At 36.3% G+C, this 23,100-nt stretch overlaps 1 protein-coding gene across 1 annotated transcript; it reads right to left on the bottom strand.

Annotated features, from left to right (window-relative positions):
• Positions 1-12,659: 12,659 nt before the first annotated feature.
• LOC116028387 (ent-kaurenoic acid oxidase 1-like) lies at positions 12,660-15,969 on the bottom strand. Its single transcript, XM_031270095.1, has 7 exons — positions 15,657-15,969; positions 13,999-14,476; positions 13,632-13,901; positions 13,469-13,558; positions 13,187-13,372; positions 12,976-13,097; positions 12,660-12,889 (listed from the first exon to the last, which is right to left on the bottom strand). The coding sequence occupies exons 1-7, from the start codon at positions 15,887-15,889 to the stop codon at positions 12,787-12,789; spliced, it is 1,482 nt and encodes a 493-aa protein (XP_031125955.1). The 5' UTR covers positions 15,890-15,969; the 3' UTR covers positions 12,660-12,786.
• Positions 15,970-23,100: the final 7,131 nt, after the last annotated feature.

Genomic DNA, 23,100 nt, shown 5'->3' with positions numbered 1-23,100 from the left:
TGGGTTTTTTTAAAAAAAAAAAAAAAAAAAAAAAAAAAGTTGATGCCTTGGGGGTCTCTTCTGTGAAATGCAATTGCGTGCACATGGGATGCACATATCTTGAATTTAGTTGTGCAAGATGGATTAAAGGAGGTTGACATAATTGCAAAGAAGGTGAGGGGGCCAATTAGATATGTGAGAAATTTTCCTATTAGGCTTAAGAAATTTAGGGACCTTTCTAATTTGATAGGGGTGAAAGCCAAGCGTTCTTTGACTCTAGATGTGCCAACTAAATGGAATTCAACCTATTTGATGCTAAAAATGCACTTACATATCAAAAGGTTTTTGAAGCCTAAGAAGAAAATGATAGTTCATTCAGCTCTGATTTAGGTGATTTTGTGCCTGATTTTATTAATTGCCATTCTGTTGAAAATATGGTGAAGTTGCTTAAATGTTTTTTATGAAATGATAGTGAAGATTTCTGGTTCTATGTATGTGACTGCCAATCATTTCTTCTCTGAAATTTTGGATCTGTCTTACTTGATGTCTGATATTGTGGAAGCTGAGTTTGCATCTATTAAGTTGATGGGGTTCAATATGAAATCCAAATTTGAGAAATATATGGGGTGATCCTGATAAGATGAGTTTCATAATCTTTATGCAAATATATTGGACTCAAGGGATTAAATTGAATGCATGTTATACCTGTTAGTAATAAAATGTAATAGTTTTGATGAGCCAAAATTGTAATTTTTATTAGTCCCCTATTTTATGTTTGAGTCTAGAGTATAATCTCCAAAGTCCAATTTTAAGTCAAAGTCATACGAATTTTTGATAAATTAGACTTATTCAGCATATTGTTATTTATTAATTACATGTGAAAGTCATCAATAAAACAAGTGGAAGGATGGGCAAGTAGCGCAGCATCAAGCCCAAAGTCATTGGTTTGAACCCCCTTCTTACTAGGAGGATGATCTCTGTATCCAGGCTAGTCCGTGCTTTATCACTATACGAAATGCATTAGCGGCACGCTAAGATCAACCACCAATGTAAAATTCAATCCAAAATTAAATTTTTAGAATGAAAATTTGAGCCAAAATTAAATTCAATTTTGGGATAATAATTTGAAATCCAAAAATTATTTTTGGAGCAAAATTCGAATTAAAGTTGGAGGTGATCAACTTGAAGATGACGATGAATTTTTCGGTGATATAAATTATGCTCAAGCAAGAATCACTAGAAGAAATTTTTTGGAGAGATCAACTTGACATATCAGTACAACAAATTGCAAAATCAAGTGTTCACACTTGAAAAGTAAAAATTGGTGGCTATAGATCTAAAAGGAATACAAGTCTGATCTTGTGAAAACTTTTTGGACGAATGGGCTCTTCCAAAATGAGTAATGACATAGGCAAAATTCAAAACTGCCTGACAAAGCCATCAAGGAGCTGCAGATCAAGTTGGCAAATTATTTCAAGATTTGAATGGACGATTAAGATTGGAAGATCTACAACGGGTATATAGTTTTTCAAGCTATAAATACCCATGCAAACTTGAAGACAAGCACCTCTCAACCTCTCCACATCTGAACAATCTAAGCTATTATTTTCGAAAAAGCAAGAAGAAAAATTTGGAGAGTGCAAGTATTAAGCTTATTAGAAAAACTCAAGTCTGAAAGAGAAGAAAAATATTTTCTTGTAAAACCCATATCTACTTTGTGTAGGGAAAGGGAAAGTAGCGAGTGAGGCTTGTGAAAACCCTTGAGTGTGGCTTTGTGCGAGATACTCGTTGTGAAGGAGCGTGGCTTTGTGCGAGGTCGAGAGTATAGCTTTGTGCGAGATACTTGGAGGAGTGTAGCTCTGTGCGAGACACCCGGAGGACTAAGTGCAGTTGTGTGCGAGACACTTGGTTGGTGTAGGAGCGTAGCTGGGTGCGAGATGCTCGGAAGCGTAGTTTTGTGCGAGGCGCTCGGGATTGAGTGTAGCTTTGTGCGAGACACTCGAAGTTGTAGAAGTGCTGGGCTGGCACTGTTCACTATTGTATATGGGCATTTTCTTGTTGAGTTGAGATTCATGATGAAATAGAGAGCATGGGTAGTAAAGTTTGAAACTTTCTTGCTCCTTAGGCATTACATTGCTATGTCCAACATTTTATTTGGTGAAATTTGAGCTTCCATGTTTACTCTATTTTTCAACCTCAAACTAGTATTGAGGAAAAAGATGAAGTTGACTATTATGTTGACTTTTTGAGTAGGAATTGCCTATAGAATGTGAAAAGTTGCAATATGATCATTGTATGGTGAAGATAGAAATGTTGTTAAATTGTTGAAATGATAATGCATACAATGAGGATATTTAATTTTATAATGTGTGTCATATTCATGAAGTTTGTATTAAGCTTGGGAAATCTTTTCCTCGTGTGGTATTTTGTTTGCTTATCTTATAAGAAAATGTCATCCCAAAACTCGTTTGCACAAAGAGTAGCTCAACGAATTCACAAGGGAAAAACCCCAATGGGGGAAAGTAGTAGGGTCCATGAAGGAACGAGGTATGTAGAGGTACCCACCGGGAACCAAATACTTTTGATGACACCTTCAATGAGGGACCGGTATAGGCAACTTCTGCAACTGCCAATTACGCAATGGAAGTATGTTGATCTAACTGCTCTGGAAGCATACGAATGCAAATATGGGCTTGAAAGGCTAATCCAAGAACCCGGCCTACTGGAACAACCTATTGAGTTGGAGGCAAGACACTTTCACTCCATTAGTCCATGAATTCATTGCAAGCCTGCAGGTCATGGGAGTAACGGGAGATTTATATAGCCCAACCATCAGATTCTGGCTCTTTAATGAAGATCACAACATATCGGCCAACACATTGGGAGTCCTATTAGGATTTTATGAAGAAGAAGATCAAACAAAACACTGGTACCGAAGGCTTAAATACGACTTTGGTGATAGGGACATCCCTAGAAAGTACTGGGCCATGATTGCCAGACCGGGAATCGATTGGGTAGGATCAAGAGTTAGAGTTTCTCAGACTGTGAGGGAAGATTTGAGAGTATTGTGGAAGATTATTACACACTCCTGGGGAGGAAGACCAGTGACATACGATTGTGTCTCCAAGGCAAATTTGTTTATGTTGTGGAGCATGGACACAGGGAGCTCAGTGAACATGAGCATGATTTGCAGGAATTGGCTTCTTGCCCAACAGCAAGAATCGGCAAAAACTATCTTTATAGGACCATTGGTGACGAGGCTTTGCATTGCTCTAGGTCATCAAATGAAAATTAATTGGTTTGAGCACAAAGTACAGGGGGCACAAATTGTTCCTTTATCTTTGGGTGATGTCGTAGGCTTAAACTTGAGGCACTTAGCGCGAACAAGGGAGGACGAGGAAACGGCTGGAGATCACTTGGACACGCCAATGACATCCCCACGAAGACTTTCATCTTCGCCAATGTCATTCCTTTCTCCATCTCCTCCGGAATTGTATTCACCTCTAGAGTCATGGATGTACTCTCCACCGCCTCGCGAGGAAGCACCATATGTACCTTCACCACGTGCTCAGGAACAAAATTCCCAGTCCACGAGCTTTGAAATCCCCAGCCGATTCACCACCGTCACAAATTGGAAATCTCTTCAGATGTTCCAATACCAGCTGCACATGGAGCAAATGAAAAAACTTGATGAGAAGATGTGAAAGATTTTGGCGCAATGAATGAATTTGAGAATGATGTTTGAAACTTGAAAATTGCTTTACGAATTGCACGTTTTGTCTAGCCAAAGATGTTAAACGTGGCGCTCTTGGGAGGCACCCCAAACATAAGAAGAAGAAGAGACCAACCAACTTACACCCGGAAGAAACAAAAGGTAAATTCTAAATTCTTCATTCATTTTCCACCTTTAATTTGACCAATTTTTGAAGGGCAGCAAGGAATGTACATGATTTTGATAGGGATGCACTTTGTGAGTACTTCTTTCTATCTTTTTATCCCTCCTTCAAAATAGGTGCCCTGTTTGATTTTTGATAGTTATACATTGCTTTGATTCACAAATGATGAGTTGCATGACCTTGTTCATATCGGGTGTGATTTCATTAATAGAATTATTCTAGCCCGGAAAACACTTTTAAGTGTGGAAAGGGGCTTGTGTGAGATACCCTTTGGACCCTACTCCTTTTCCACCGATCCTCATGGCAACATCGAGGACGATGTCACATTTTAAGTGTGGAAAGGATGGGTACTGCATATTGCTTGAATTAGTTTAATGATCGAGTGTTAGGGCATAGGAATTAGAGAGCGTGTTATTGTCAATACTATCCAGGAGGGCTCCTAATCTTGTGCCGAATTAATGTTTGAAATATGCCTTGGAAGTACAATTTACACCAAATTTAAAAAATTTTGAACCTACATAATTGATATCCTTGAGTGATTGCATGTTTTTCACCTTTGATTTTTTTAGGGACTTGAGTCAAGGATCTCTCGAAGTGGGAGTGTGTACCCCCTAAGTTTTAGAAAGATAAATTTAGCAAAGCCCGGAAACTGAACTTAACTTGGTAGGGAATGGGGCAAAAGGTGAGCCTGAAGTGAGCTTAGAGTGAAAAACCTCTTAATCCCTAGAAAAAGGCATGAGGGGTAGATTTGGCGAATTGAGAATTAAGGCTTAAAAAAAATGGCCACTCCCTGAGATAAAACATGAGGTAAGCCATCTTGCCGGGATACGGGGTAACCATTGCACCGTCTTCGAAAAAGCATGGAGATCCATGTGAAGTCGGTTGCCCCGAAGAGATCCTGGAAGATGAGAAGAATAGAGAGGAGGTGAGTCGCTTCGCTAGGATTCAGGCACCCATTGCACTGTCTTCGAAAAAGCATGGGGCTCCATGTGAAGTCGGGTCGCCTGATGACGTTATCCTAGGAAGTGAGAAGAAAATAGGGATCGCCCAAGCCATGGCGATGAGCGGTCCATGTCCCTACCCTCACTTATTTTTGCGTAAAGGGGCTTTGGCGTATGGTCAGAAATTTGACTAGTGTGTACACATCGTTCCCACTAGTGGGATCGGCTTTAGGCCCCGACAAAATAAAAGGTGAACCCCAATTGAATGCATGCTTGAAAGGTGTGAAATATAATTTTCCTTGGTACAAATCTATCTTATGAGACTTTAACTTCCTCGGCATATTCCTTATATTCGGTTGGCATGAGCTTAGAAGTCTTGGTGGATAGTGTAGGGAATTTCACTCATTCTGTTCTAAACGCCCGCACACCACCTGATTGATCAACCGATGAGAGTGCATACTATTCCTGGTGCTTAAGTGATTAGAGTTTAGAGAGTATGCTTGCTTGAGGACAAGCAAGGTTTAAGTGTGGAAACTTTGATAAGCACCAACAATAGTATAATTTAAGGGTCAAAAGTAGGATAGAATGCGGAGTTTTGCCACCCATTTATAACAATCTCATGCATTTTAAACTCAGATGTGATCAAAAACCTCTAACACAATTTTTAGGAAAAGTTTTAAAGTGCTTTCACAGATTAAAAAGGGATGCAAGGCCAAAACAGAGTAAAAAACAAAGAAGCCGCCAAGCAGAAACCATCCACGCAGCCAACACGCGTGTGGATGGGCGTGGATCAATTCCAGTAGCTGTCCACGCCCTCCACCACGCGTGGTGCTGGCGTGGTCTGGCCACAGGGGCCATTTCGGGATTTTTGGCTTTGGGTTACCTATTTAAACCCCTTTTTCGGATAGTTGAAAAACCCTAGCAGCTAGAAAATAGTTTTAGATCTGAAGTTCCTTTAGGTTTTCTCCCCTCTTGGGGGAAAACTTTCCTTTCCTTTAGAATAGATTCAAGAACAAGCTAGAAGGGTAGAAGTTTCAAGACAAAATGTAATGGAACCATTCACCATGGATGGTAACTCTTCTTTTCAATATTTACTTTACTTTCATGTTTGTTTTCTTTGAAACTTCCATTTCTTATTCTTGTTTCTTTACTTTAATGTTAGTTTAGATTAGATAGGGGATTAGTGGCCCCAAAACTAACTATGTGGTTGAATTGCTAAAGACATTGCTTTAAAAATGTGAGCTTTATGATTCTTGGATGTGAATACTTGTGTGGTTGATGTTTGATATGCTTTGTGCCTAAGTGTGGCCACATTAGGTAGCAAACCCAGTGAAAGTGAGCGTGTGCGCGATAGTGGCCACTCACGAGTCCAACTCACCCACATCTCCGCCCTTAGTCCGAAAGGAAGAGGTCCGAGAGGAGTGGTAGACAAGGTGTTTGATAAAATGCCCCAACCGAATGAGGATGTGGGAGTCCAAGTGTGATGCCACTTGGTGAAGTGCCATGAACTCCCTAGTCGAATCCAAATCATTTGCTTGCAAAACCATTAGATAGTAGACCACATAGGCTAGCCACGTGTAACCCCTCACCTATTCCAATAAGTCTAGAGTTCGAAAAATATTTCTTTAGGCTATGACATTCATGAGATGATCTCTCGATGCTTCAAAAGGATTTTTATAAGTAAGAATAATTATTAGTAAGCAGCGATCATACGTGCCGGTCACGAACCGTAAAAATTTTAAGGACGTATATTCAGTTCAGATTTCCCTAGGAAATGGATTATTATGCATAATATGATTAAGCATGAACTTCCTACTTAAGTTCAGTTGAAATTAGACGAACTATAAGAGTGAAATTTATTACGAACCTTCGTATCGCTGTATTTCGCGATATACCGGAAAATGGTCTGATTTTAGTGGTTAATGACGGGATTATTTTTAGAATAATTTTGGTATTAAAACTTTCCCAAATTAAATTATATTTCTCCAAACTTTTATCTGATTTAACCCCTAACTGTCAAGGCAAGGCTTATTCTCTAAAATTCACCATACTTACCATAGAATTGTGACAAGTGTTACAATTATTCACCATGTGGTAATAAAAAATTAATTAACTAGGATGAGTATGGGATAAGTCTTACCAGCTAGAAACTTAATCTCCAAGCTTCCCCATCCTCATCCCATTTGGCCGAAATAATTAGAGAGAAAAAGAGGGAGGAAAAATTTCATCTTCATCTTTGTGTTCAAGAAACTCCATAGCCAATTCCTTCACAAGTTCTTCCATACTAGGTAACACTTTGATTTTTATTCGGTAAAAAGACTAGAATTCTTTCCTAGAACTTAATTTTAAGCTAAGAATTCTTGAAAATGTTGTTATTATGGTATAAATTACTTAGGGTCTTCGGTGGAAATTTGGAGGAAAGGATCACAACATTTTCTACGGTGTTAAAAGCTACTTGAAAGGTAAGGAATCCCTTAAGTCGGTTTAGTCACTTGAAAATGGACAATTGCTAGTGAACTATGAGACTAGGAGTTTTACGTGGAAATTATGTGTTAAGTTTGAGGATTTCTTAGTTAGCTCATGAGACTACTCTTTGAATTTTGGAAATTTTTGTATACATGTTCATAGCTAGTATATGCATGTATATGTTATAATTATGTCCATATAGGCTTATATTTATGAAAATATTGGAAAATCAAGTTGTTACCACACTGTTTTCACTGCCAAGAACTGGCAGAATTCAGGGACGCGACCCTGGAGCGCGTCCAATAGACTCGGAACTAGGCAGACCGGTCGGACGCGGCACCGGACGCGCGTCCGTCGTGCGTCCGGTGGTGCGGACATCAGCGTGTCCACTATGCGCAGATCTGTTTTCGACTGAATTTTCTTCCGAAAGTTTTGCTCCTGAATGATATAATGTTTGAAAGGCCTACGGGCAACTGAGTTTAATTTTTGAAAGAACAAATATTGTTTTGGAAGTTATGTACATCAATTTGGAAGTAAAATCTTGTTTTTAAGGAACAAATATAACCCTTGTCACTTGAGAAATTTGTGTTAAAAAGCCATTGGTAAATGTGAATATTTTGGAAACATATTTAGAAAGAAATAGTCATTTTGAGACTTTATGTGAAAATGCTATTTGAATCCAGGAAAGGAAGAATGGTTTGAAAACCTTAGTTTCTGGATAAGTGGTGGAGGACTTGATTAACCCACGGTGGGTTTAATTGCCACAGCCCAGCGGTTGTTTACAAGATTGACCTACGGGAGGGCTTGAATGCCATGGCCCGAGGTTGTTGAGAAGATTGACCTACGGGAGGGCTTGAATGCCATGGCCCGAGGTTGTAGAGAAGATTGACCTACGGGAGGGCTTGAATGCCATGGCCCGAGGTTGTTGAGAAGATTGATCTACGGGAGGGCTTGAATGCCATGGCCCGAGGTTGTTGAGAAGATTGACCTAGGGAGGGCTTGAACGCCATGGCCCGAGGTTGTTGAAATGATTGACCTACGGGAGGGCTTAAATGCCATGGCCCGGGGTTGGAAGAAGGGAATTAAGAAAACACTCCGAAAAGGCATCACGCTTACCCAGGGGGAAACTAAGTGAATTTTTTTAACTATGAAAATTTAGTTACTCCATAACTATGCTGAAGAGTAAAATGTGACGAATTTTGAGCACTAAAGTGTGCTGCTGAACTCTCTTTTGAGATAAGAATGATGAAAATTCCTGGTAATGAAAAGTTTTGCAAACTTGTCTGAAAAATGGAAAAGTGATTTTGAGCGGCAGTCATGCCATTATCGTTAATTGAGAAAGGTTTTACATGTTGATTCAAGTCATATACTCTACTTTATTTTCTACTGTTGATAATCTGGTTGCAGGTAGATTTTCAACTCATGGGTAAAACTTTACAGCTTTCAAATTATTATATTTTCAAAACATTTGTTTACTTTTGAGTGACAATGGATCTCCTTGCTTAGCCGTCGTGCTAACTACACTTCATTGTGTTCCTTATCAGATGCAGTCTAGCGCGGGCTCTTGCAGCCCAGGGAACTCTGGTGGTTTATCAGAGTTCATGTTCCCCATAATAGATTATGATGATTATGTGCAGTATCTAGCGGGTGACGACCCGTATACTCCCGGCTTCGCTCCTGACCCTCCAGCTCCGGCTTATGCTCCTGATCCTATTCCTGCTCCTGTTCACACGGTTGTACCTGTCTGTCCTCCTGCTCCCAGTAGTCCATTGAGTTTCATTGATGCTATTCAGGCGAGTTATGGGTTCTACCCCATCGAGGTTTTAGAGGGGAGCGACCCTCTCGAGTTCGTTGTTCACTACCCTTATCCGTGGGACCCTAGTCCCCCGGACAGTTTTGACAAGTGGATGATGGTAAACACCCCATGTAATTTCCTGGATCACATCACCTGGTTTAAGGGCGAGTGGCACCTTGTTTGGGGAACGTATACCGGCCCAGTGTACCGCCCACTAGAGTAGGTCGTGTCCTAGGGAAGAAGTCAAAGCTGACCTTTTTATGTAAATACCTTTTTGTAGCTATGGTAGTTCCAAGATTGGCTAGTGAGGTCGGGAATAGCCCAAACTCTTGTTCTAATGGGCCGTAAGAAACTCTTGTACATATTTGTAGCTAGTATAGCTACCCTTTTGCTGCTAATATATATATATATATATATGAAGTTATGATGGGTAATGACGATATGAAATAGTTTCCTTGTCTTCAGCCTGTGCATCTAGGGTGAACTCTATCTGGATTTGATTGAGTTCAGCCTAGGTGTGGCGGTAACTACTCCGGATGTACGGTATAGCCGAGCCGGGGTGTTACACCACGAGCCCCAATCTCCACTTTACCTTTTCCTTAAACACCACCATTCCAAACCTCAAAACTCTTGTACAAATGACATCTAGACTTAGCTATTCCCGTAACTCTTTCCCTTCAACCTCCTAAATGCCAACACTAATTCGCTCCAATTTGTCATCCTTGAGAGACATGACACTCGGGGACTTTTCCTCGTTTTACCACTTATCACACCTCACCGCAAAATACTTCCTTGTCACATGTCGCTACTCCATGCGTGGAAAAGGAGTGCGGAAGGAAAATTAAAAAGGGCAATTTTGGGAAGGTTATTTAAAGGAGCTAGTTAGAAATTTCCAGGAGGTTGGATCATTTTTGGAGTTTTACATTTTTAGATTTATAATTCTTAGTAGAGAGCATTTTAGAGAGAAATATCTAGAGTTCCAAATTTGTTGAAGGATTGAAGATCAAGGTTGATTTGAAGATTGTAATTCATATTTCCTAGGGGAATTCTACTCTTAATCTAGTTTTAATTTCTTTTCCTATTCCAATTTACATTCCTCTAGATTGATTTAGGTTTTGTGATTTTGAATTTATGAATATGAATAGATAATTCTTTCTAGGGATTGAATTGTGTGAAGTTATGCTTTCCTAGTGTGGTTTCTCATTTCTAATTGTGGAATTTGCTTCATTCTATGTCGGAGATCTATTCTTGTCTTTGATTGTTGAATTGATTTACTTCTAAGTTGATTTGGCTAATCTCTTATGAATTTGAGGTCTTAATTCAATCATGATTGTTGATTAGAGTTAAAGACTAGCTTTTGCAATCATAGATCCTATGAAATTTCATATTTGGAATAGTAGGAAGGTGTGAAGCCTAGGTATTCGACAAAATGTCTCTTAGGGCTTTTGGTTACTTAACAAGTACTCCATACTATACACACTTTTCACTCCTCCTTTGTTGTCTAAGCTTAAGGATGGGGAGACGCTTTTCTTGTACCTGGCAGCCTTGTAGAAGCTAGTCGAATCATTTTTAGTGCGCGAAGAGGAAAAGATGCAGCACCCGGTCTATTATGTGGGCTGAACATTCAAAGGCGTGGAGATCAAATGCTCGCTTTTAGAGAAAGTGGTATATGCGCTGGTCGTCACCATAAGGAAGTTGGTGCCCTATTTCCATGCTTATCATGTTAGGGTCCTGACCGACTAGCCACTGGCGAGTATCTTGCGAAGTCTCACCTCCTTGGAACGATTAGTCAAGTGGGCAGTCGAAATGACCTGATACGGACTTGAATACCTGCCCAAGCCATCTATCATGGCCCAGGCTTTAGCTGACTTCATAGTGGAATGCTCTACACAAGCTGATGAACCCCACCCTGCCGACGACCCTAAAAATGCCGAGTGGTGGGAGGCTCGCACGGATGTAGTCGCTAGTGCACGCCACTGTGGAGGAGGAGTCATGATCACTACTTCAAAAGGTTTTTACTTGTGCTATACCCTGTAGTATCATTTTCGCACCTCGAACAACAAAGTCGAGTATGAGGCAGTTATCGCCTTATTGGTGGGCTGCTGATAAGTGTATTTATGTTCATGTTTCCGCCCCGAGCTCAGACAATAATAATATATACGTAGTATTATCAAATGAAATTATAGTAGAATTAAATGATACTTTAATATTACTATAATGAAACTAGTGCGGAGGAATGAAACTAAAAAACATAGTAATATTGTCAAATGAAATTAAAGTGTAATTAAAATGATATATACTTCATGATCCATAGTAAAATTTGCGGGCTCGCAATATGTTGGGCCTTGATTTTGGACTGTGCCATTAGTAAGATTAAACATGAAAATAACTAGAAACACACGTATCCCTAATTAGAAAGGGTGATTGTCCATTTGTCCTCCAACCCAAGTTGTTGAATACATTTGAACATTTGAGTTTGTTGAATTGATTAACCTTTCCATTGAACTTGCAAATAGTTGATCAAATGAAATGTGATGCGATAGCATTATGATTATATTTTGATTTTCATTATTTAATTTGATTTAATTTAGATATAAGGATTATGATGATGATGATGGTGATCATGCGCATCGGCCAGCAGTGAAGTAGTCATCGTTTATGGGGGGGTCAAGAAATCATCCCAACACTAATTTTTTATTGATAAGAAACTAAAATGAAAACAGAAGATAATAGAGACTAATTTTGAAGAGAGGTTTGTTGTCTAGACAGTTGAAGATGATAGGACTGATTGTTTTACTCTGCCCAGACATTTGTCTTTAGGCCTTGTTTGTGGTAAATACATGAGTGGCACTTGTATTCATGGTCTATAGAAAAATTCGTAGAGAAGAAGTAGTAGGGAACATAAATGGAACCGAAAAATTATAGAAAATGAAAATAAATAAATAAACTGTAGTTCGGTCATGACTAGTTGGTTAACAATCAATTTAGCTTGTTTCAAAATAGTATTTATTTGTCGTTTTTGAAACTCTTAACTCATTTATTTTTATGTATTCGTGTAATCATATATTTTTCATGTTGTTATTGTGTTAGTTTATTAATGAATTTGTTTACACAAATTGCTAGATTTAAGTGGATTTGTATTTTTTATAAAGCATGGTTTTGTAAAAGTTTCTAAGACTTAATTAATAAGATAAGTGGATTGTCCCATTAGTAAGATTAAACACCGATCAAACTATAAACATAGGTACCCTTAATTAGAAAGGGTGACTGGGTGATTATATTGTCCATTTGTCCTGCAACCCAAATTGAGTGTATGGTCCAGAGTAAGGTACAACCAATGGAGCACGGAGTACAGTAATGTCCAAAACATTTTTTGTTTTTTTTTTTCTTATTCCTATACATTTGAGTTTGCCGAATTGATTAACCTGTCCATTGAACTTGCAAATAGTTGATCAAATGACATGTGATGCGATGGCATTATGATTATAATTCGTTTTTTTTTTCATTATTTAGTTGATTTAATTTAGATATAAGGATTATGATGATGGTGATGATGTGCAGGGGTAGTCATCATTCGTGGGGTTAAGAAATCATCCCAACACTAATTTTTTATTGATAGGAAACTGAAAGTGAAAACAAAGATAACAGATACTAATTTTGAAGAGACCAGAGACCATTGACCAGATACAGGTACGAGGTTGTTGGTTGTCTAGACAGTTGAAGATGTTTTTCTTATTCTCCCCAGACAGTTGTCTTTAGGCCTGGTGTGTGGTAAATACATGAGTGGGCAGTCAGGATTTTTCCTCTCCAGCCTGAAAATTAAACCTGTGAGCAAAATTCCCAGAAACCAACTAACCATACCTTCAAATAATCAAGCAAATGTAATAAACAAACTCACTCGTAACCCAGTAGAAAATAGTGAAGAAAAATGGAGATTTCGAGTTTGGCAAGGTCGTTTCCTGGGCACAGTCTGCTTCCTGCTCCAAATGGAAGAAATTCTCCTGCTTTTGGTATCAGATTCTGCACCAATTTCAATTATTGTCTATCTGTCATACATTTCCAACAATAATGTGTTGGAAAACAAAAGATGGCTGGATTGTTAAACTTACATCCCATCTGGAAGGATTGAATGCAAATGGGTCTTCATATATCTCCTCATCATAGTGAGGACCTCTAAACCACACCAAAACTTTCCATCCCTCTGGAATTAAATATCCGCAAACATTCACATCCTTCTTTGCCTCTCGGAACACCATCAGAGAGAATGTTACATAGCGAAGTGTTTCATCAACCACCTTGCAGCAGCAAATTAAATACAGAATTATAGCATATGTGTCCTGCCTGCCATTTGGATCAGCAATATAAAATGAGAACAGATAAAGGAGATTCACCTTAGACAGATACTCCATCTGTCGGTACTCTTTCAGTGTCAAACCCTTCTGACCAGGAGGCATATTTCGCACGATTTCCTCTTGCTCTGCCTGCATTATTATCATAAGCTGAGGAAATAACAAACATCTTTGGAAGAAAAGAAAATTAAAAAAATTTCCAAACCTTAGCTTTTTTAAAGGCCTCAGGGTGGCTCTGCAGAAGCAGAGTAGCCCACATTGTGATATGGCCCGAGGATTCATGCCCAGCATTTAAGTACATCACCATAATATCAATTATTTCCTCGTCATCCAGCATTTTCCCATTCTCATCTTTAACTTCCATTAGTCTATCCATCATGTCTTTCTTCTCATTCAAACCGTTTAAGTTGTTCCTTCTCTTCTCTCTTCTTTCATCCACCACGGATTGAAAAATTGCCACCAGCCTTTTTCGCGCCTAACAGATCAGATAATATTCAAAATTTAATTTTGCTTCCAATTACATTAGCTAGCTAGCTAGCAAGGGAGTTGAACAATAATATATAGCTAGGTACCTTGAGTGCATCATAGTAAACAAATCCTGGAAGGTTAATTGCCATAGCTCTAACCCCATAGTTGAGAGTTGTGTATTCCCTCTCCAAGGCCTCCCTGACCTGTTTACTCTCTGCCCCCAAGAAAATGTACACAATTATCGTAAACGTCAGCTTCCGAAGCTGTGTCAACAACTCTATCTCTCCCATGGAAGCCCATTTCTCGAGTGCTATCTTCACATTTTCTTCGATGTACCCAATGTAAAAAGACAATGCATCGTACCCATTCACAGGGGCCATTGTCAGCTTACGCAAACGCTTGTGCTCTTCGAAAGAAATGCCAATGAAAGACTTTCTGCCTATGAGTTCCGTGGTGGAAGCAGGCCACCCAGGCTTGAATGCTTCATCATCTGTCAGAACCCTTCGGCTGGGCTCCGGTGTTGTAACGATGATACTTGGGCTACCAAACATGAAGGCCTTGTACATCCCAGTTGCTCCATATCTGCACACAACGCCAGTAACATTTAATTTTGTATGCACCAGTAATTTGTTCATTTAGCTAGCTACTATAAACTAACATTAAAAAAGAAAGACATGACAAAAACCAAACATAAACTAACAGGAATTAGATTAGTAGCTAATGACAGAAGGGGCGGCCGGACAGCTTACTTTATGCAATCTTACATGATCTTATCTTGTCTAAAGGTATGACATCAATGCATGTGTCTAATAATTCATCTACCCTTGGTGTGGTTATGGCCACAAGCCTTAGATATTCTTCAAATTAAACTCGGTACAATCTTTAATTTTACTGAAGAAATTAATTATATTGTTGCTTTGGTCAACTAAAAAATAATTATCCCATCCCACCAGCCAAAAATATTCTCCATTCCACAATTGAACTGCTAAAGAATTAATTGTACGTATTATATTGTACGTACCATATCATATCATGACTGGTTTTATTCTTTTCATTCATCTTTTTCCATACAAGGAAAAAAAAAAAAAGAAGTAAGAGATTGGAGAAGTAATTAATTTTCTGCATCCAATATTAATAATATCAACTAAAGGGTTAAGGGCGTGCCACCAAACTCATTGCAATAAATTTAATTTAATGTTATATCATCAATCAGTGCATCAATTAGAGAATTTGGTGTCTAAGAAATCCAAGAAAAGAAAAGGTGACAGATAAAGGACAAAGAATATAATGGCCCGGTCTGCTCATTTCTTGGACGAGGTGAAAGCAAATTCTTTTTTTTTTTTCTTCCATCATCGCAAGAGTACAATATGGAAGGGACGATGAGCTGAGCTGCCATAATCTAGGGAATCTTCTTTATTTAAAATAATCTATGGGGTGATCAACTGTACTTAATCATTATTAATTAAAGAGCATTATTGTTAATTACACCAAATCACACATAAAACATCTTGCTAAGCTTTCTGGAATTTTAGTTAGAGTAGAAAAGCTAATTATCTAAAGGTGAGACCAGAGTTTCGTGTAACTATGATCTTTCTTAAGTGAAAAAATGTACTTTTTAACTGCATGCCAGTAACGATATTCGTATCATCAAAATCAAATTTTCTGCTATACATACTTCCTTAGTTACCTAAAGTGAAACTAAGTTTGAATGTGATCATAACAATTATTAATCCCCTGTGTGTGAGAGAGAGAAAGAGAGTACCTGGAAACAAATGAGGAGGTGAAGGAATCTGGGTTGGAGGACTTGAAAGCTCTGAGGAAAGACCACATGTTGCCAATGAAAGGCAAACCTAAATCACCTGGAGGCAAACGCAGGCTCTTCTCATGACCAAGCTTCACTATCTCATAGTACCAACAATTCACCCTCCTCACCACCCACCAAAAGATGCTTAAACCCAATACCCCAACCAATAACACAACCCATCCCAACTCCATTTTCACTCCAACACAACCTATTTCTTTCACCTATTTCTTTCTTCAAAAAACACACTACGAAGGTCCTACTGTGAGAGAATGGGTCAGGGGAGAGAACAGTGCGTGCTTCGTCTGATCTGCTCCCCTGCTGTCAGTATTTATAGATGCAAGATAGCATAATTTATTTATATTTTAATTTTAATTAGTAATTTAGTATTCGAAGGGTTGGTTCTGCCGATATATTGGGTTAAGTCATAAGTGCATAAGCTGATTTTTGTGTAAACTTGGGAACTTGGAAGCATTGAACCATGTGTTAATAGTGGGAAAATTATACTATAGACCATGGTTCAGATTACAATGTGTATTATAAATAAATATTTATTTGTTGTGTACTGAATATTAAACAATGGGCACAAAAAAATGGGCATTTGATTTATTAAGGATAAATTTTATTTAGCAATTTTTTGTAATTTTTTTTAGATTTTTAGTGGGAGCCTATTTTCATGACGAACGGTTACGGTCATAAGACACAACTATGTGTGAAGGTAGTTAGGTAGATAGTGACAGCAACACATATCTCTAATCTCAATCAATTTTTTTTTAAAAAATAATTAAAAACTAAACTAAAAACTCAAGATCAGCTTTGGATCAATCAAATATTTCACTCCACTGCTTCCACTACTATATGTGTGTGTGTGTTAAAATTGCATATGTAATGCATTGACAATGACCTTTTTACTTTTATTTTTAAAATTGTTCTCTGCTTTATTTTTTATTCCATTATTTAAAATAGTAGGATAACACCAATAATAACTTAAAGGACGAAAAGTGAGCATCACCAACACTCATGGACGAATTCTACAATTACTATATAACTTAGGGACGAAAAGTGTAATTTTTTCAAAAACAAAAAATTAGGGACTTAATTGCATGTTTTGAAAAAAAAAAATCAATAGTCTATGATCTTTATCCTTAAAAAAATAGATGTTGGCTGACGGAAACAAAATAAATAAATAAATAAGAAGGGTAAGTTAATAGATAATTTGATTCAGCGAATTGTACTATTGTAACAGCACATTGGTGTAATTGTGTTCCTTAAAGCAATGGCAGGAAATTGGTTCTCATTAGTTCAGATCAAATCCATGGTTGGACTTGGATGGTGTTCCTTCAATTCTTTTTCCCTTGCTTCAATGATTGTGTCCTATATATCATCCCACTACTGTTTTTGGCTATCTTCCTTTGTAATAAAAATCTTCTCTCTTTCCTTATTGGATTGTGATGAGTTTACTATTTTGGGTTCTGCCTTTTGGGTTCAACCCCTTGAGAGTAAAATCTTGGGATAAAGTCAAATAAGACCCTCAAACTATATTGATTTGTACCATTAGACGTTTCAACTTCAAAATGTTCCAATTATACTTTCAAACTTGTTATTTTGGAGCAATAAAACATTGTAACCTATTTGTGATCTGTAATTACAGGTCAACTAGAGTTTCAGTGAACTTTCAGCGAGTGAAGCAACACCTGTGACCAACTCCATACTTTCTATGTACTATGTAGGACTACTTGTCATTTTGTTCTTTATTTGTTGTGATTGTGACATTCTTAAACACTTAAACATCTCTCCTAACAAATACCTTAGCTAGTGATCACTTTTACTAAATTTTATTATTTTGCAATTCATTGTTATTATCGTTATGTTTCTTTAATCCATATTTTCGGGTAAAAAAAAAAAAAAGAAAAGAAAACTATCACCAGCGTTCCCATGAAGGTGCCAGAAACAAATGTGGACACGCACACTAAGAGACATACTGTCATGCATACGATCAAATTAAACAAATTGGTAAACATTGGGGGAAGGGATGTATTTGTTGGATTGGATGAATAATGTGGCTACTACAAACCATGTGTAATGTGTTCGGTATTCAATGGAAAGTTATATTTATCATGCGGGTGCGGATAATTTGGTTCTAACTTCTAAGGAAACAAGTTGAAGTTTGGCTATTAATTTTGGAAAGCCCCACAATGGGATGCACCAAATTTTAGGAAATTAATTAGGCTAGGAGACGTGGGATATGTTGGGATTTTTTTCAAAAATAAATTTACACAAAAGGTGTTAATTGGTGTTCGTGTATCTTATATCTTAATATAAAGGTGAATATACAATTGTAGTGATGTTTTGAGATTTTTTCAAAATAAATTTACACAAAAGATGTTATAATACAAAATAATGTTATATATTTATTTACCAAGTATTTTATTGATACCATGAAATATATAAAAAAAGAATAGTTTGAAACCAATCATATTAACTACTTGGGTGATTTGTTAACAATGAAAGTATTCAAATAACCAAACAAATTGAAGCGGAAAACTATCTCGTAATATTTTTGAATTACATTATATTTAAAATGTTCAATTTTTACTATTTTATCTAATCTTATTCCTTAAACTAGGAATTTCTTTATCCATAATAACTCAATCAACAATAATGGTTGAACCAAATGAACTCCGAGCAGAACACCTAAAGAAAAACCAATAGCTTCCTGCATCATAATCTCATTACATGATGTGAGCATAAATATAATATGTGCAGTCCAACTATCAGCTTAGGCTTTTAGTTGAGATGGAGCACATGCTTTAATTTGGTATCAGAATCATGCAAAAGGTCATGGGTTTGACTCTTCGCGTCACCCAGTTCGATTAACGATGCTTGACTGAAGTTGTTTTTAGTTCAATTTTTCAAGTGTTAGTTTGACCAATGAATAATAAGTAGGATAGATGAAATGAGACAGAGAAAGTATTTATTTAGACTATCCTTTTTAGACCAAGTATTTAGACTATCGATTTTACAAAGTTGCAAACATTTATTTTACTGACAATTATAATTAATTTTCTATATTATATTGGATTCATATACATTGAGTTACATATTTAAATAAACAAATTCGACATTTAATTAAGTATGTATAAACTTTTCATATATGATCTCGCATTGATATACTTTCAAATATTTATTTAAATATAAATATCAGGTATTAACATATTCGAATAATGTGTGTAAAACTAGTCTACTATACTAATAAGAGGCAAAAAGAGTTAGGCCTAAAATGGGTAGAAAAAATGGCAGCCAAATTATTTAATCAAATGGATGGTTCAGATGAATTATTTAATCAAATAGATGGTTAAGATAATTCAGATTAATATTATTAATAGAGATTACCTAATTTAACCTTACTTTTATGATTATCCGTTAAGTTTTCCGTTAAATATTCTTTTCTCCGTTAATATTCCGTTAACTTTTAACTTACCCATTAATTTCTATAAGAAAGATCTTATGTTCGAATCTCATCTCAATCAAATTTGACATAATTAAGTTTCTCACTCTATTTCCACTTATTAAATTAAATAAATTAGTAGCTACAACAAAAAAATGACACATATGTATTTCTTTAATTTAGAATTATGTGTCTACAATACCTTTATTTGAAAAAATTATTCATTATCAAAAATTAAATTAAATAAGAGAAATAATTTCATTAGTTATATTGTCTTTATTTTTTCTCATGCAAAGATTCTTTACATTCAAATTTATCAATTGATATTCATTACATTGTCCATTATCTTATTTTTACAATATCTTGTAATTAAATATCAAAGTTATAGTACAAAATAATGTTATATATTTATTTACCAAGTTTTTTATTAATACTATGAAAAAAAAATTTAAATAGTTTGAAGTTAATTATATTAACTACTTGGGGATTGGTTGACAAAGACAGTACTCAAATAACCCAACAGATTGAAGCGAAATCGCTATATTTTACTCTTATTGAATTAAATAAATTAGTAGTTACACCAACAAATGATACATGTGTATTTCTAGGGGTGGGCACTTCGGGATTCGGTTCGATTTTTTTCGGTTTCGGTTTCGGTATCGGTATTACAAAAAAATGATACCATTCGATTTTACAATAAAGTTCGGTTCGGTTTTGGTTCGGTATGAAACGGTTCGGAATTCGGTTCGATTTAGGATGCTCAATTTTTAACATTTAATTTACTAATTTTCCAAACAACACACTGCCAAACAATACATATTCGCATAATCCAAAGTCTAAAATATAAATATTACATAAAAACAAAACAATTCAAACACAAAATTAACATAGCAATCCAAATTGTAAAGTAATATCTTGTTCATCCATCATCCTCTCATCACAGATCAATATTAATTATTATTATTTATTATATATATTTAAAAAACCAAACGGTTTTCGATTCGGTTTGGTTTCTCTATATTAAGTACCATTCGGTTCTTTCGGTTTATACCGAACCGAACCACTTCGGTACGGTTCGGTTCGGTTTTACCGAACCGAAGTGCCCACCCCTATGTATTTCTTTAATACCATGAAAAAATAAAAAAGAATAGTTTAAAACCAATCATATTAACTACTTGGGGGATTTGTTGACAATGAAAGTACTCAAATAACCCATTACCCAACAAATTGAAGCGAGAAACTACCTTTTAATATCTTTGGAATATATAATATTTTAAATTTTCAAATTTTTATTAATTTATTTAATCTTTTTTCTTAAACTAGGGATTTCTTTATCCACAATAACTCATTCAACAATAATGGTTGAACCAAATGAATCGCAAGCAGAATACCTAAAGGAAAGTTCATAGCTCCTATATCATAACCTCATTGCATGACGTTGTCATCTATGCTACCAACAATAACCGAATTGCAAATAACACACTACCAACAAAAAAGAAAAGAACAAATAGTAAAGATGAAGACAATGACAATGTTACTCAAAAGAGAATTAAGAACACTGAGAAAAATTCAAATGAAAAGTAGTATTTATTTATACTACCATTTTTAGACCAAATATTTAGACTATCAATTTTACAAGGTTGCAAACATTTATTTTAGTAATAATTATAATAAATTTTCTATATTATCTTGGATTCATATACTTTGAGTTAGATATTTAAATAAAAAAATTCGACATTCAATTGCTCATGTATAAACTTCTCCTATATAATCTTGCGTTAATATATTTTCAAATATTTATTTAAATATAAACATTGGGCATTAACCCATACGCGCAATGCGCGTATAAAACTAGTCCTAATATAAAGGTGAATGTATAATACTATAATTGTAGAGATGTGTTGAGTTTTTTTTTTTCCAAAATAAATTTACAGAAAATGTGTTATTTGGTGTCCGTGTACGTATATCCTAATATAAAGGTGAATGTACAATTGTAGAGATGGAAGTGTTAAAAGATTGAATAATCATAGGAAGCTGCTTCAAATTGAGTGATAAACGACATCAAAGTATCAAGGTGTAGTGAATGTGAGATAGATATGTTTTTTTTTTTTTAGTACAGATAGATCAGATATGTGATTTAGGGAATTAGGGGTATATTTGATTCTAACTTTCATAGACTTTATGAAATTTAAAATTTTGGAGTTATTGAATTCAAACTTTTACAGCATGTTTGATTCACGAAATGAATTTTAACGGAACAAGAATAGTATTTCATAGGTAATGGAATAAGTAAGAAATAGAATATGAATTGTTTCTATTGTTTGGTTCGTCGAAAGAATAGACTAGTAATGTAATTTCAATGTTTGGTTAGTTTAAGGAATAGTAATGGAATGTATTTAAAAGACATAAATACCCCTATATAAAAAATGTATTATTATTATTTTTGAAAATCAACTCATAACTTAGATTAATAAAAATGTATTATTATTATTATTATTATTATTATTATTATTATTATTATTATTATTACTTACATTTTAAATATATATATATATATATATATATATATATATATATATATATATANATATATATATATATATATATATATATATATATATATATATATATATATATATATATATATATATATATATATATATATATATATATATATATATATATTAAGAATTATAATATAATATAAAAGGGTATTTTCGATATTCTAGTGATAACGTTAATTCTCTCATGCATTCCCCCGTACAAGATATGTATAGAGATGGTATATAAAGTGTGATCTTGAATGGAAAAATAACCCTCTAATTCATCCCTTTTATTTACTGTTCTTTGAGGAGTAACATAGAAAGAAGGGAGAGCTTAGCCTTGATGTTTCTAGAGAGAGGAGGAGAAGCGATCCAAAGGCCAAAAGTCCCCCTAACTTGAAGGGTTCGGGCCTTTATATAGGCTCATACCCGTACTCGTATACTTACGTACGTATAAAGTACTTAGGGCCGTATACCCGGGGTATATTCCCTATCAAGTAGCCCCCCCAGTCCGAGCCCTGACGTCGAGTCATCAAGGAAGGGGTCGGGCTGGAAGACTGGCCTTACGGTCCGCGACTTACCTAGTTGCCTCGTTAAAAACCTTGGGCTAAGAAAAAACCCAATGGGAAAAAAAATCATAGCCAAGGAAAAAAGAGCACAACTTTAAGCATCGATGAAGAAGAGTTCAGGTGGGGAAAACTGACCGTATAGTCTGTGACCTACGCCGGTTGCCTCGCTAAAAAACCTTGGGCTAAGAAAAAAAACCCAACGGGAAAAAATCCTAGTCAAGGAAAAAGAGTACAACCTTAAGCACAGTCTTTTGGACTACACGGGTTGTCCAAACTCTACCGATCTAAGGATCGGATTTCGCAATACGATCAAGAGGTCGAGTTTATCGATCTAGGGATCGGGTTTCACCAATCAAGGGATTGGAATTGCCCGGGACGGAATGCCGACCTAGCGGGCTGAATTGCCTAACTCGCAGGGCTTAAGGCGGGGAACTGGCCCCGAGCTAACTGTGTCGGTGATGGCGATGTGATGCCGATCTAACCGGGCTTGCAATGCCGGTGGTGGTAATGCCGACCTAACCGGACTTAATTGGCCACTACGTAGGGTTTATGTCGAGATATGGTCTCGGGCTCATCGCGCCGATGGTGGCGATGCCAACCTAATCGGACTTAAGTCACCGGTGGTGGTAATGCCAACCTAACCGGGCTTTGCACACGACTAATCTTATATATATGACTGTGTACAATTTATAAAGCAAAGCGAACGAGGGTAATTCTTCCTCGGTGCAAAGAGTGTAGTTTTTTCCGACTTTTCGGTCGTAATCGATCTTAACGATCATAAATGGGCACCTTACTCCCAACACCCTATAAACGGGCAAGTAAACGGGCACCTTACTCCCGTGGTG

The sequence above is a fragment of the Ipomoea triloba genome, chromosome 9 (genome assembly GCF_003576645.1).
Source record: "Ipomoea triloba cultivar NCNSP0323 chromosome 9, ASM357664v1".
NCBI classification, from domain to species: Eukaryota; Viridiplantae; Streptophyta; class Magnoliopsida; order Solanales; family Convolvulaceae; genus Ipomoea; species Ipomoea triloba.
The sequence above is the reverse complement of the archived record's forward strand: the minus strand, read 5'-3'. Positions and strand labels throughout refer to the sequence as shown.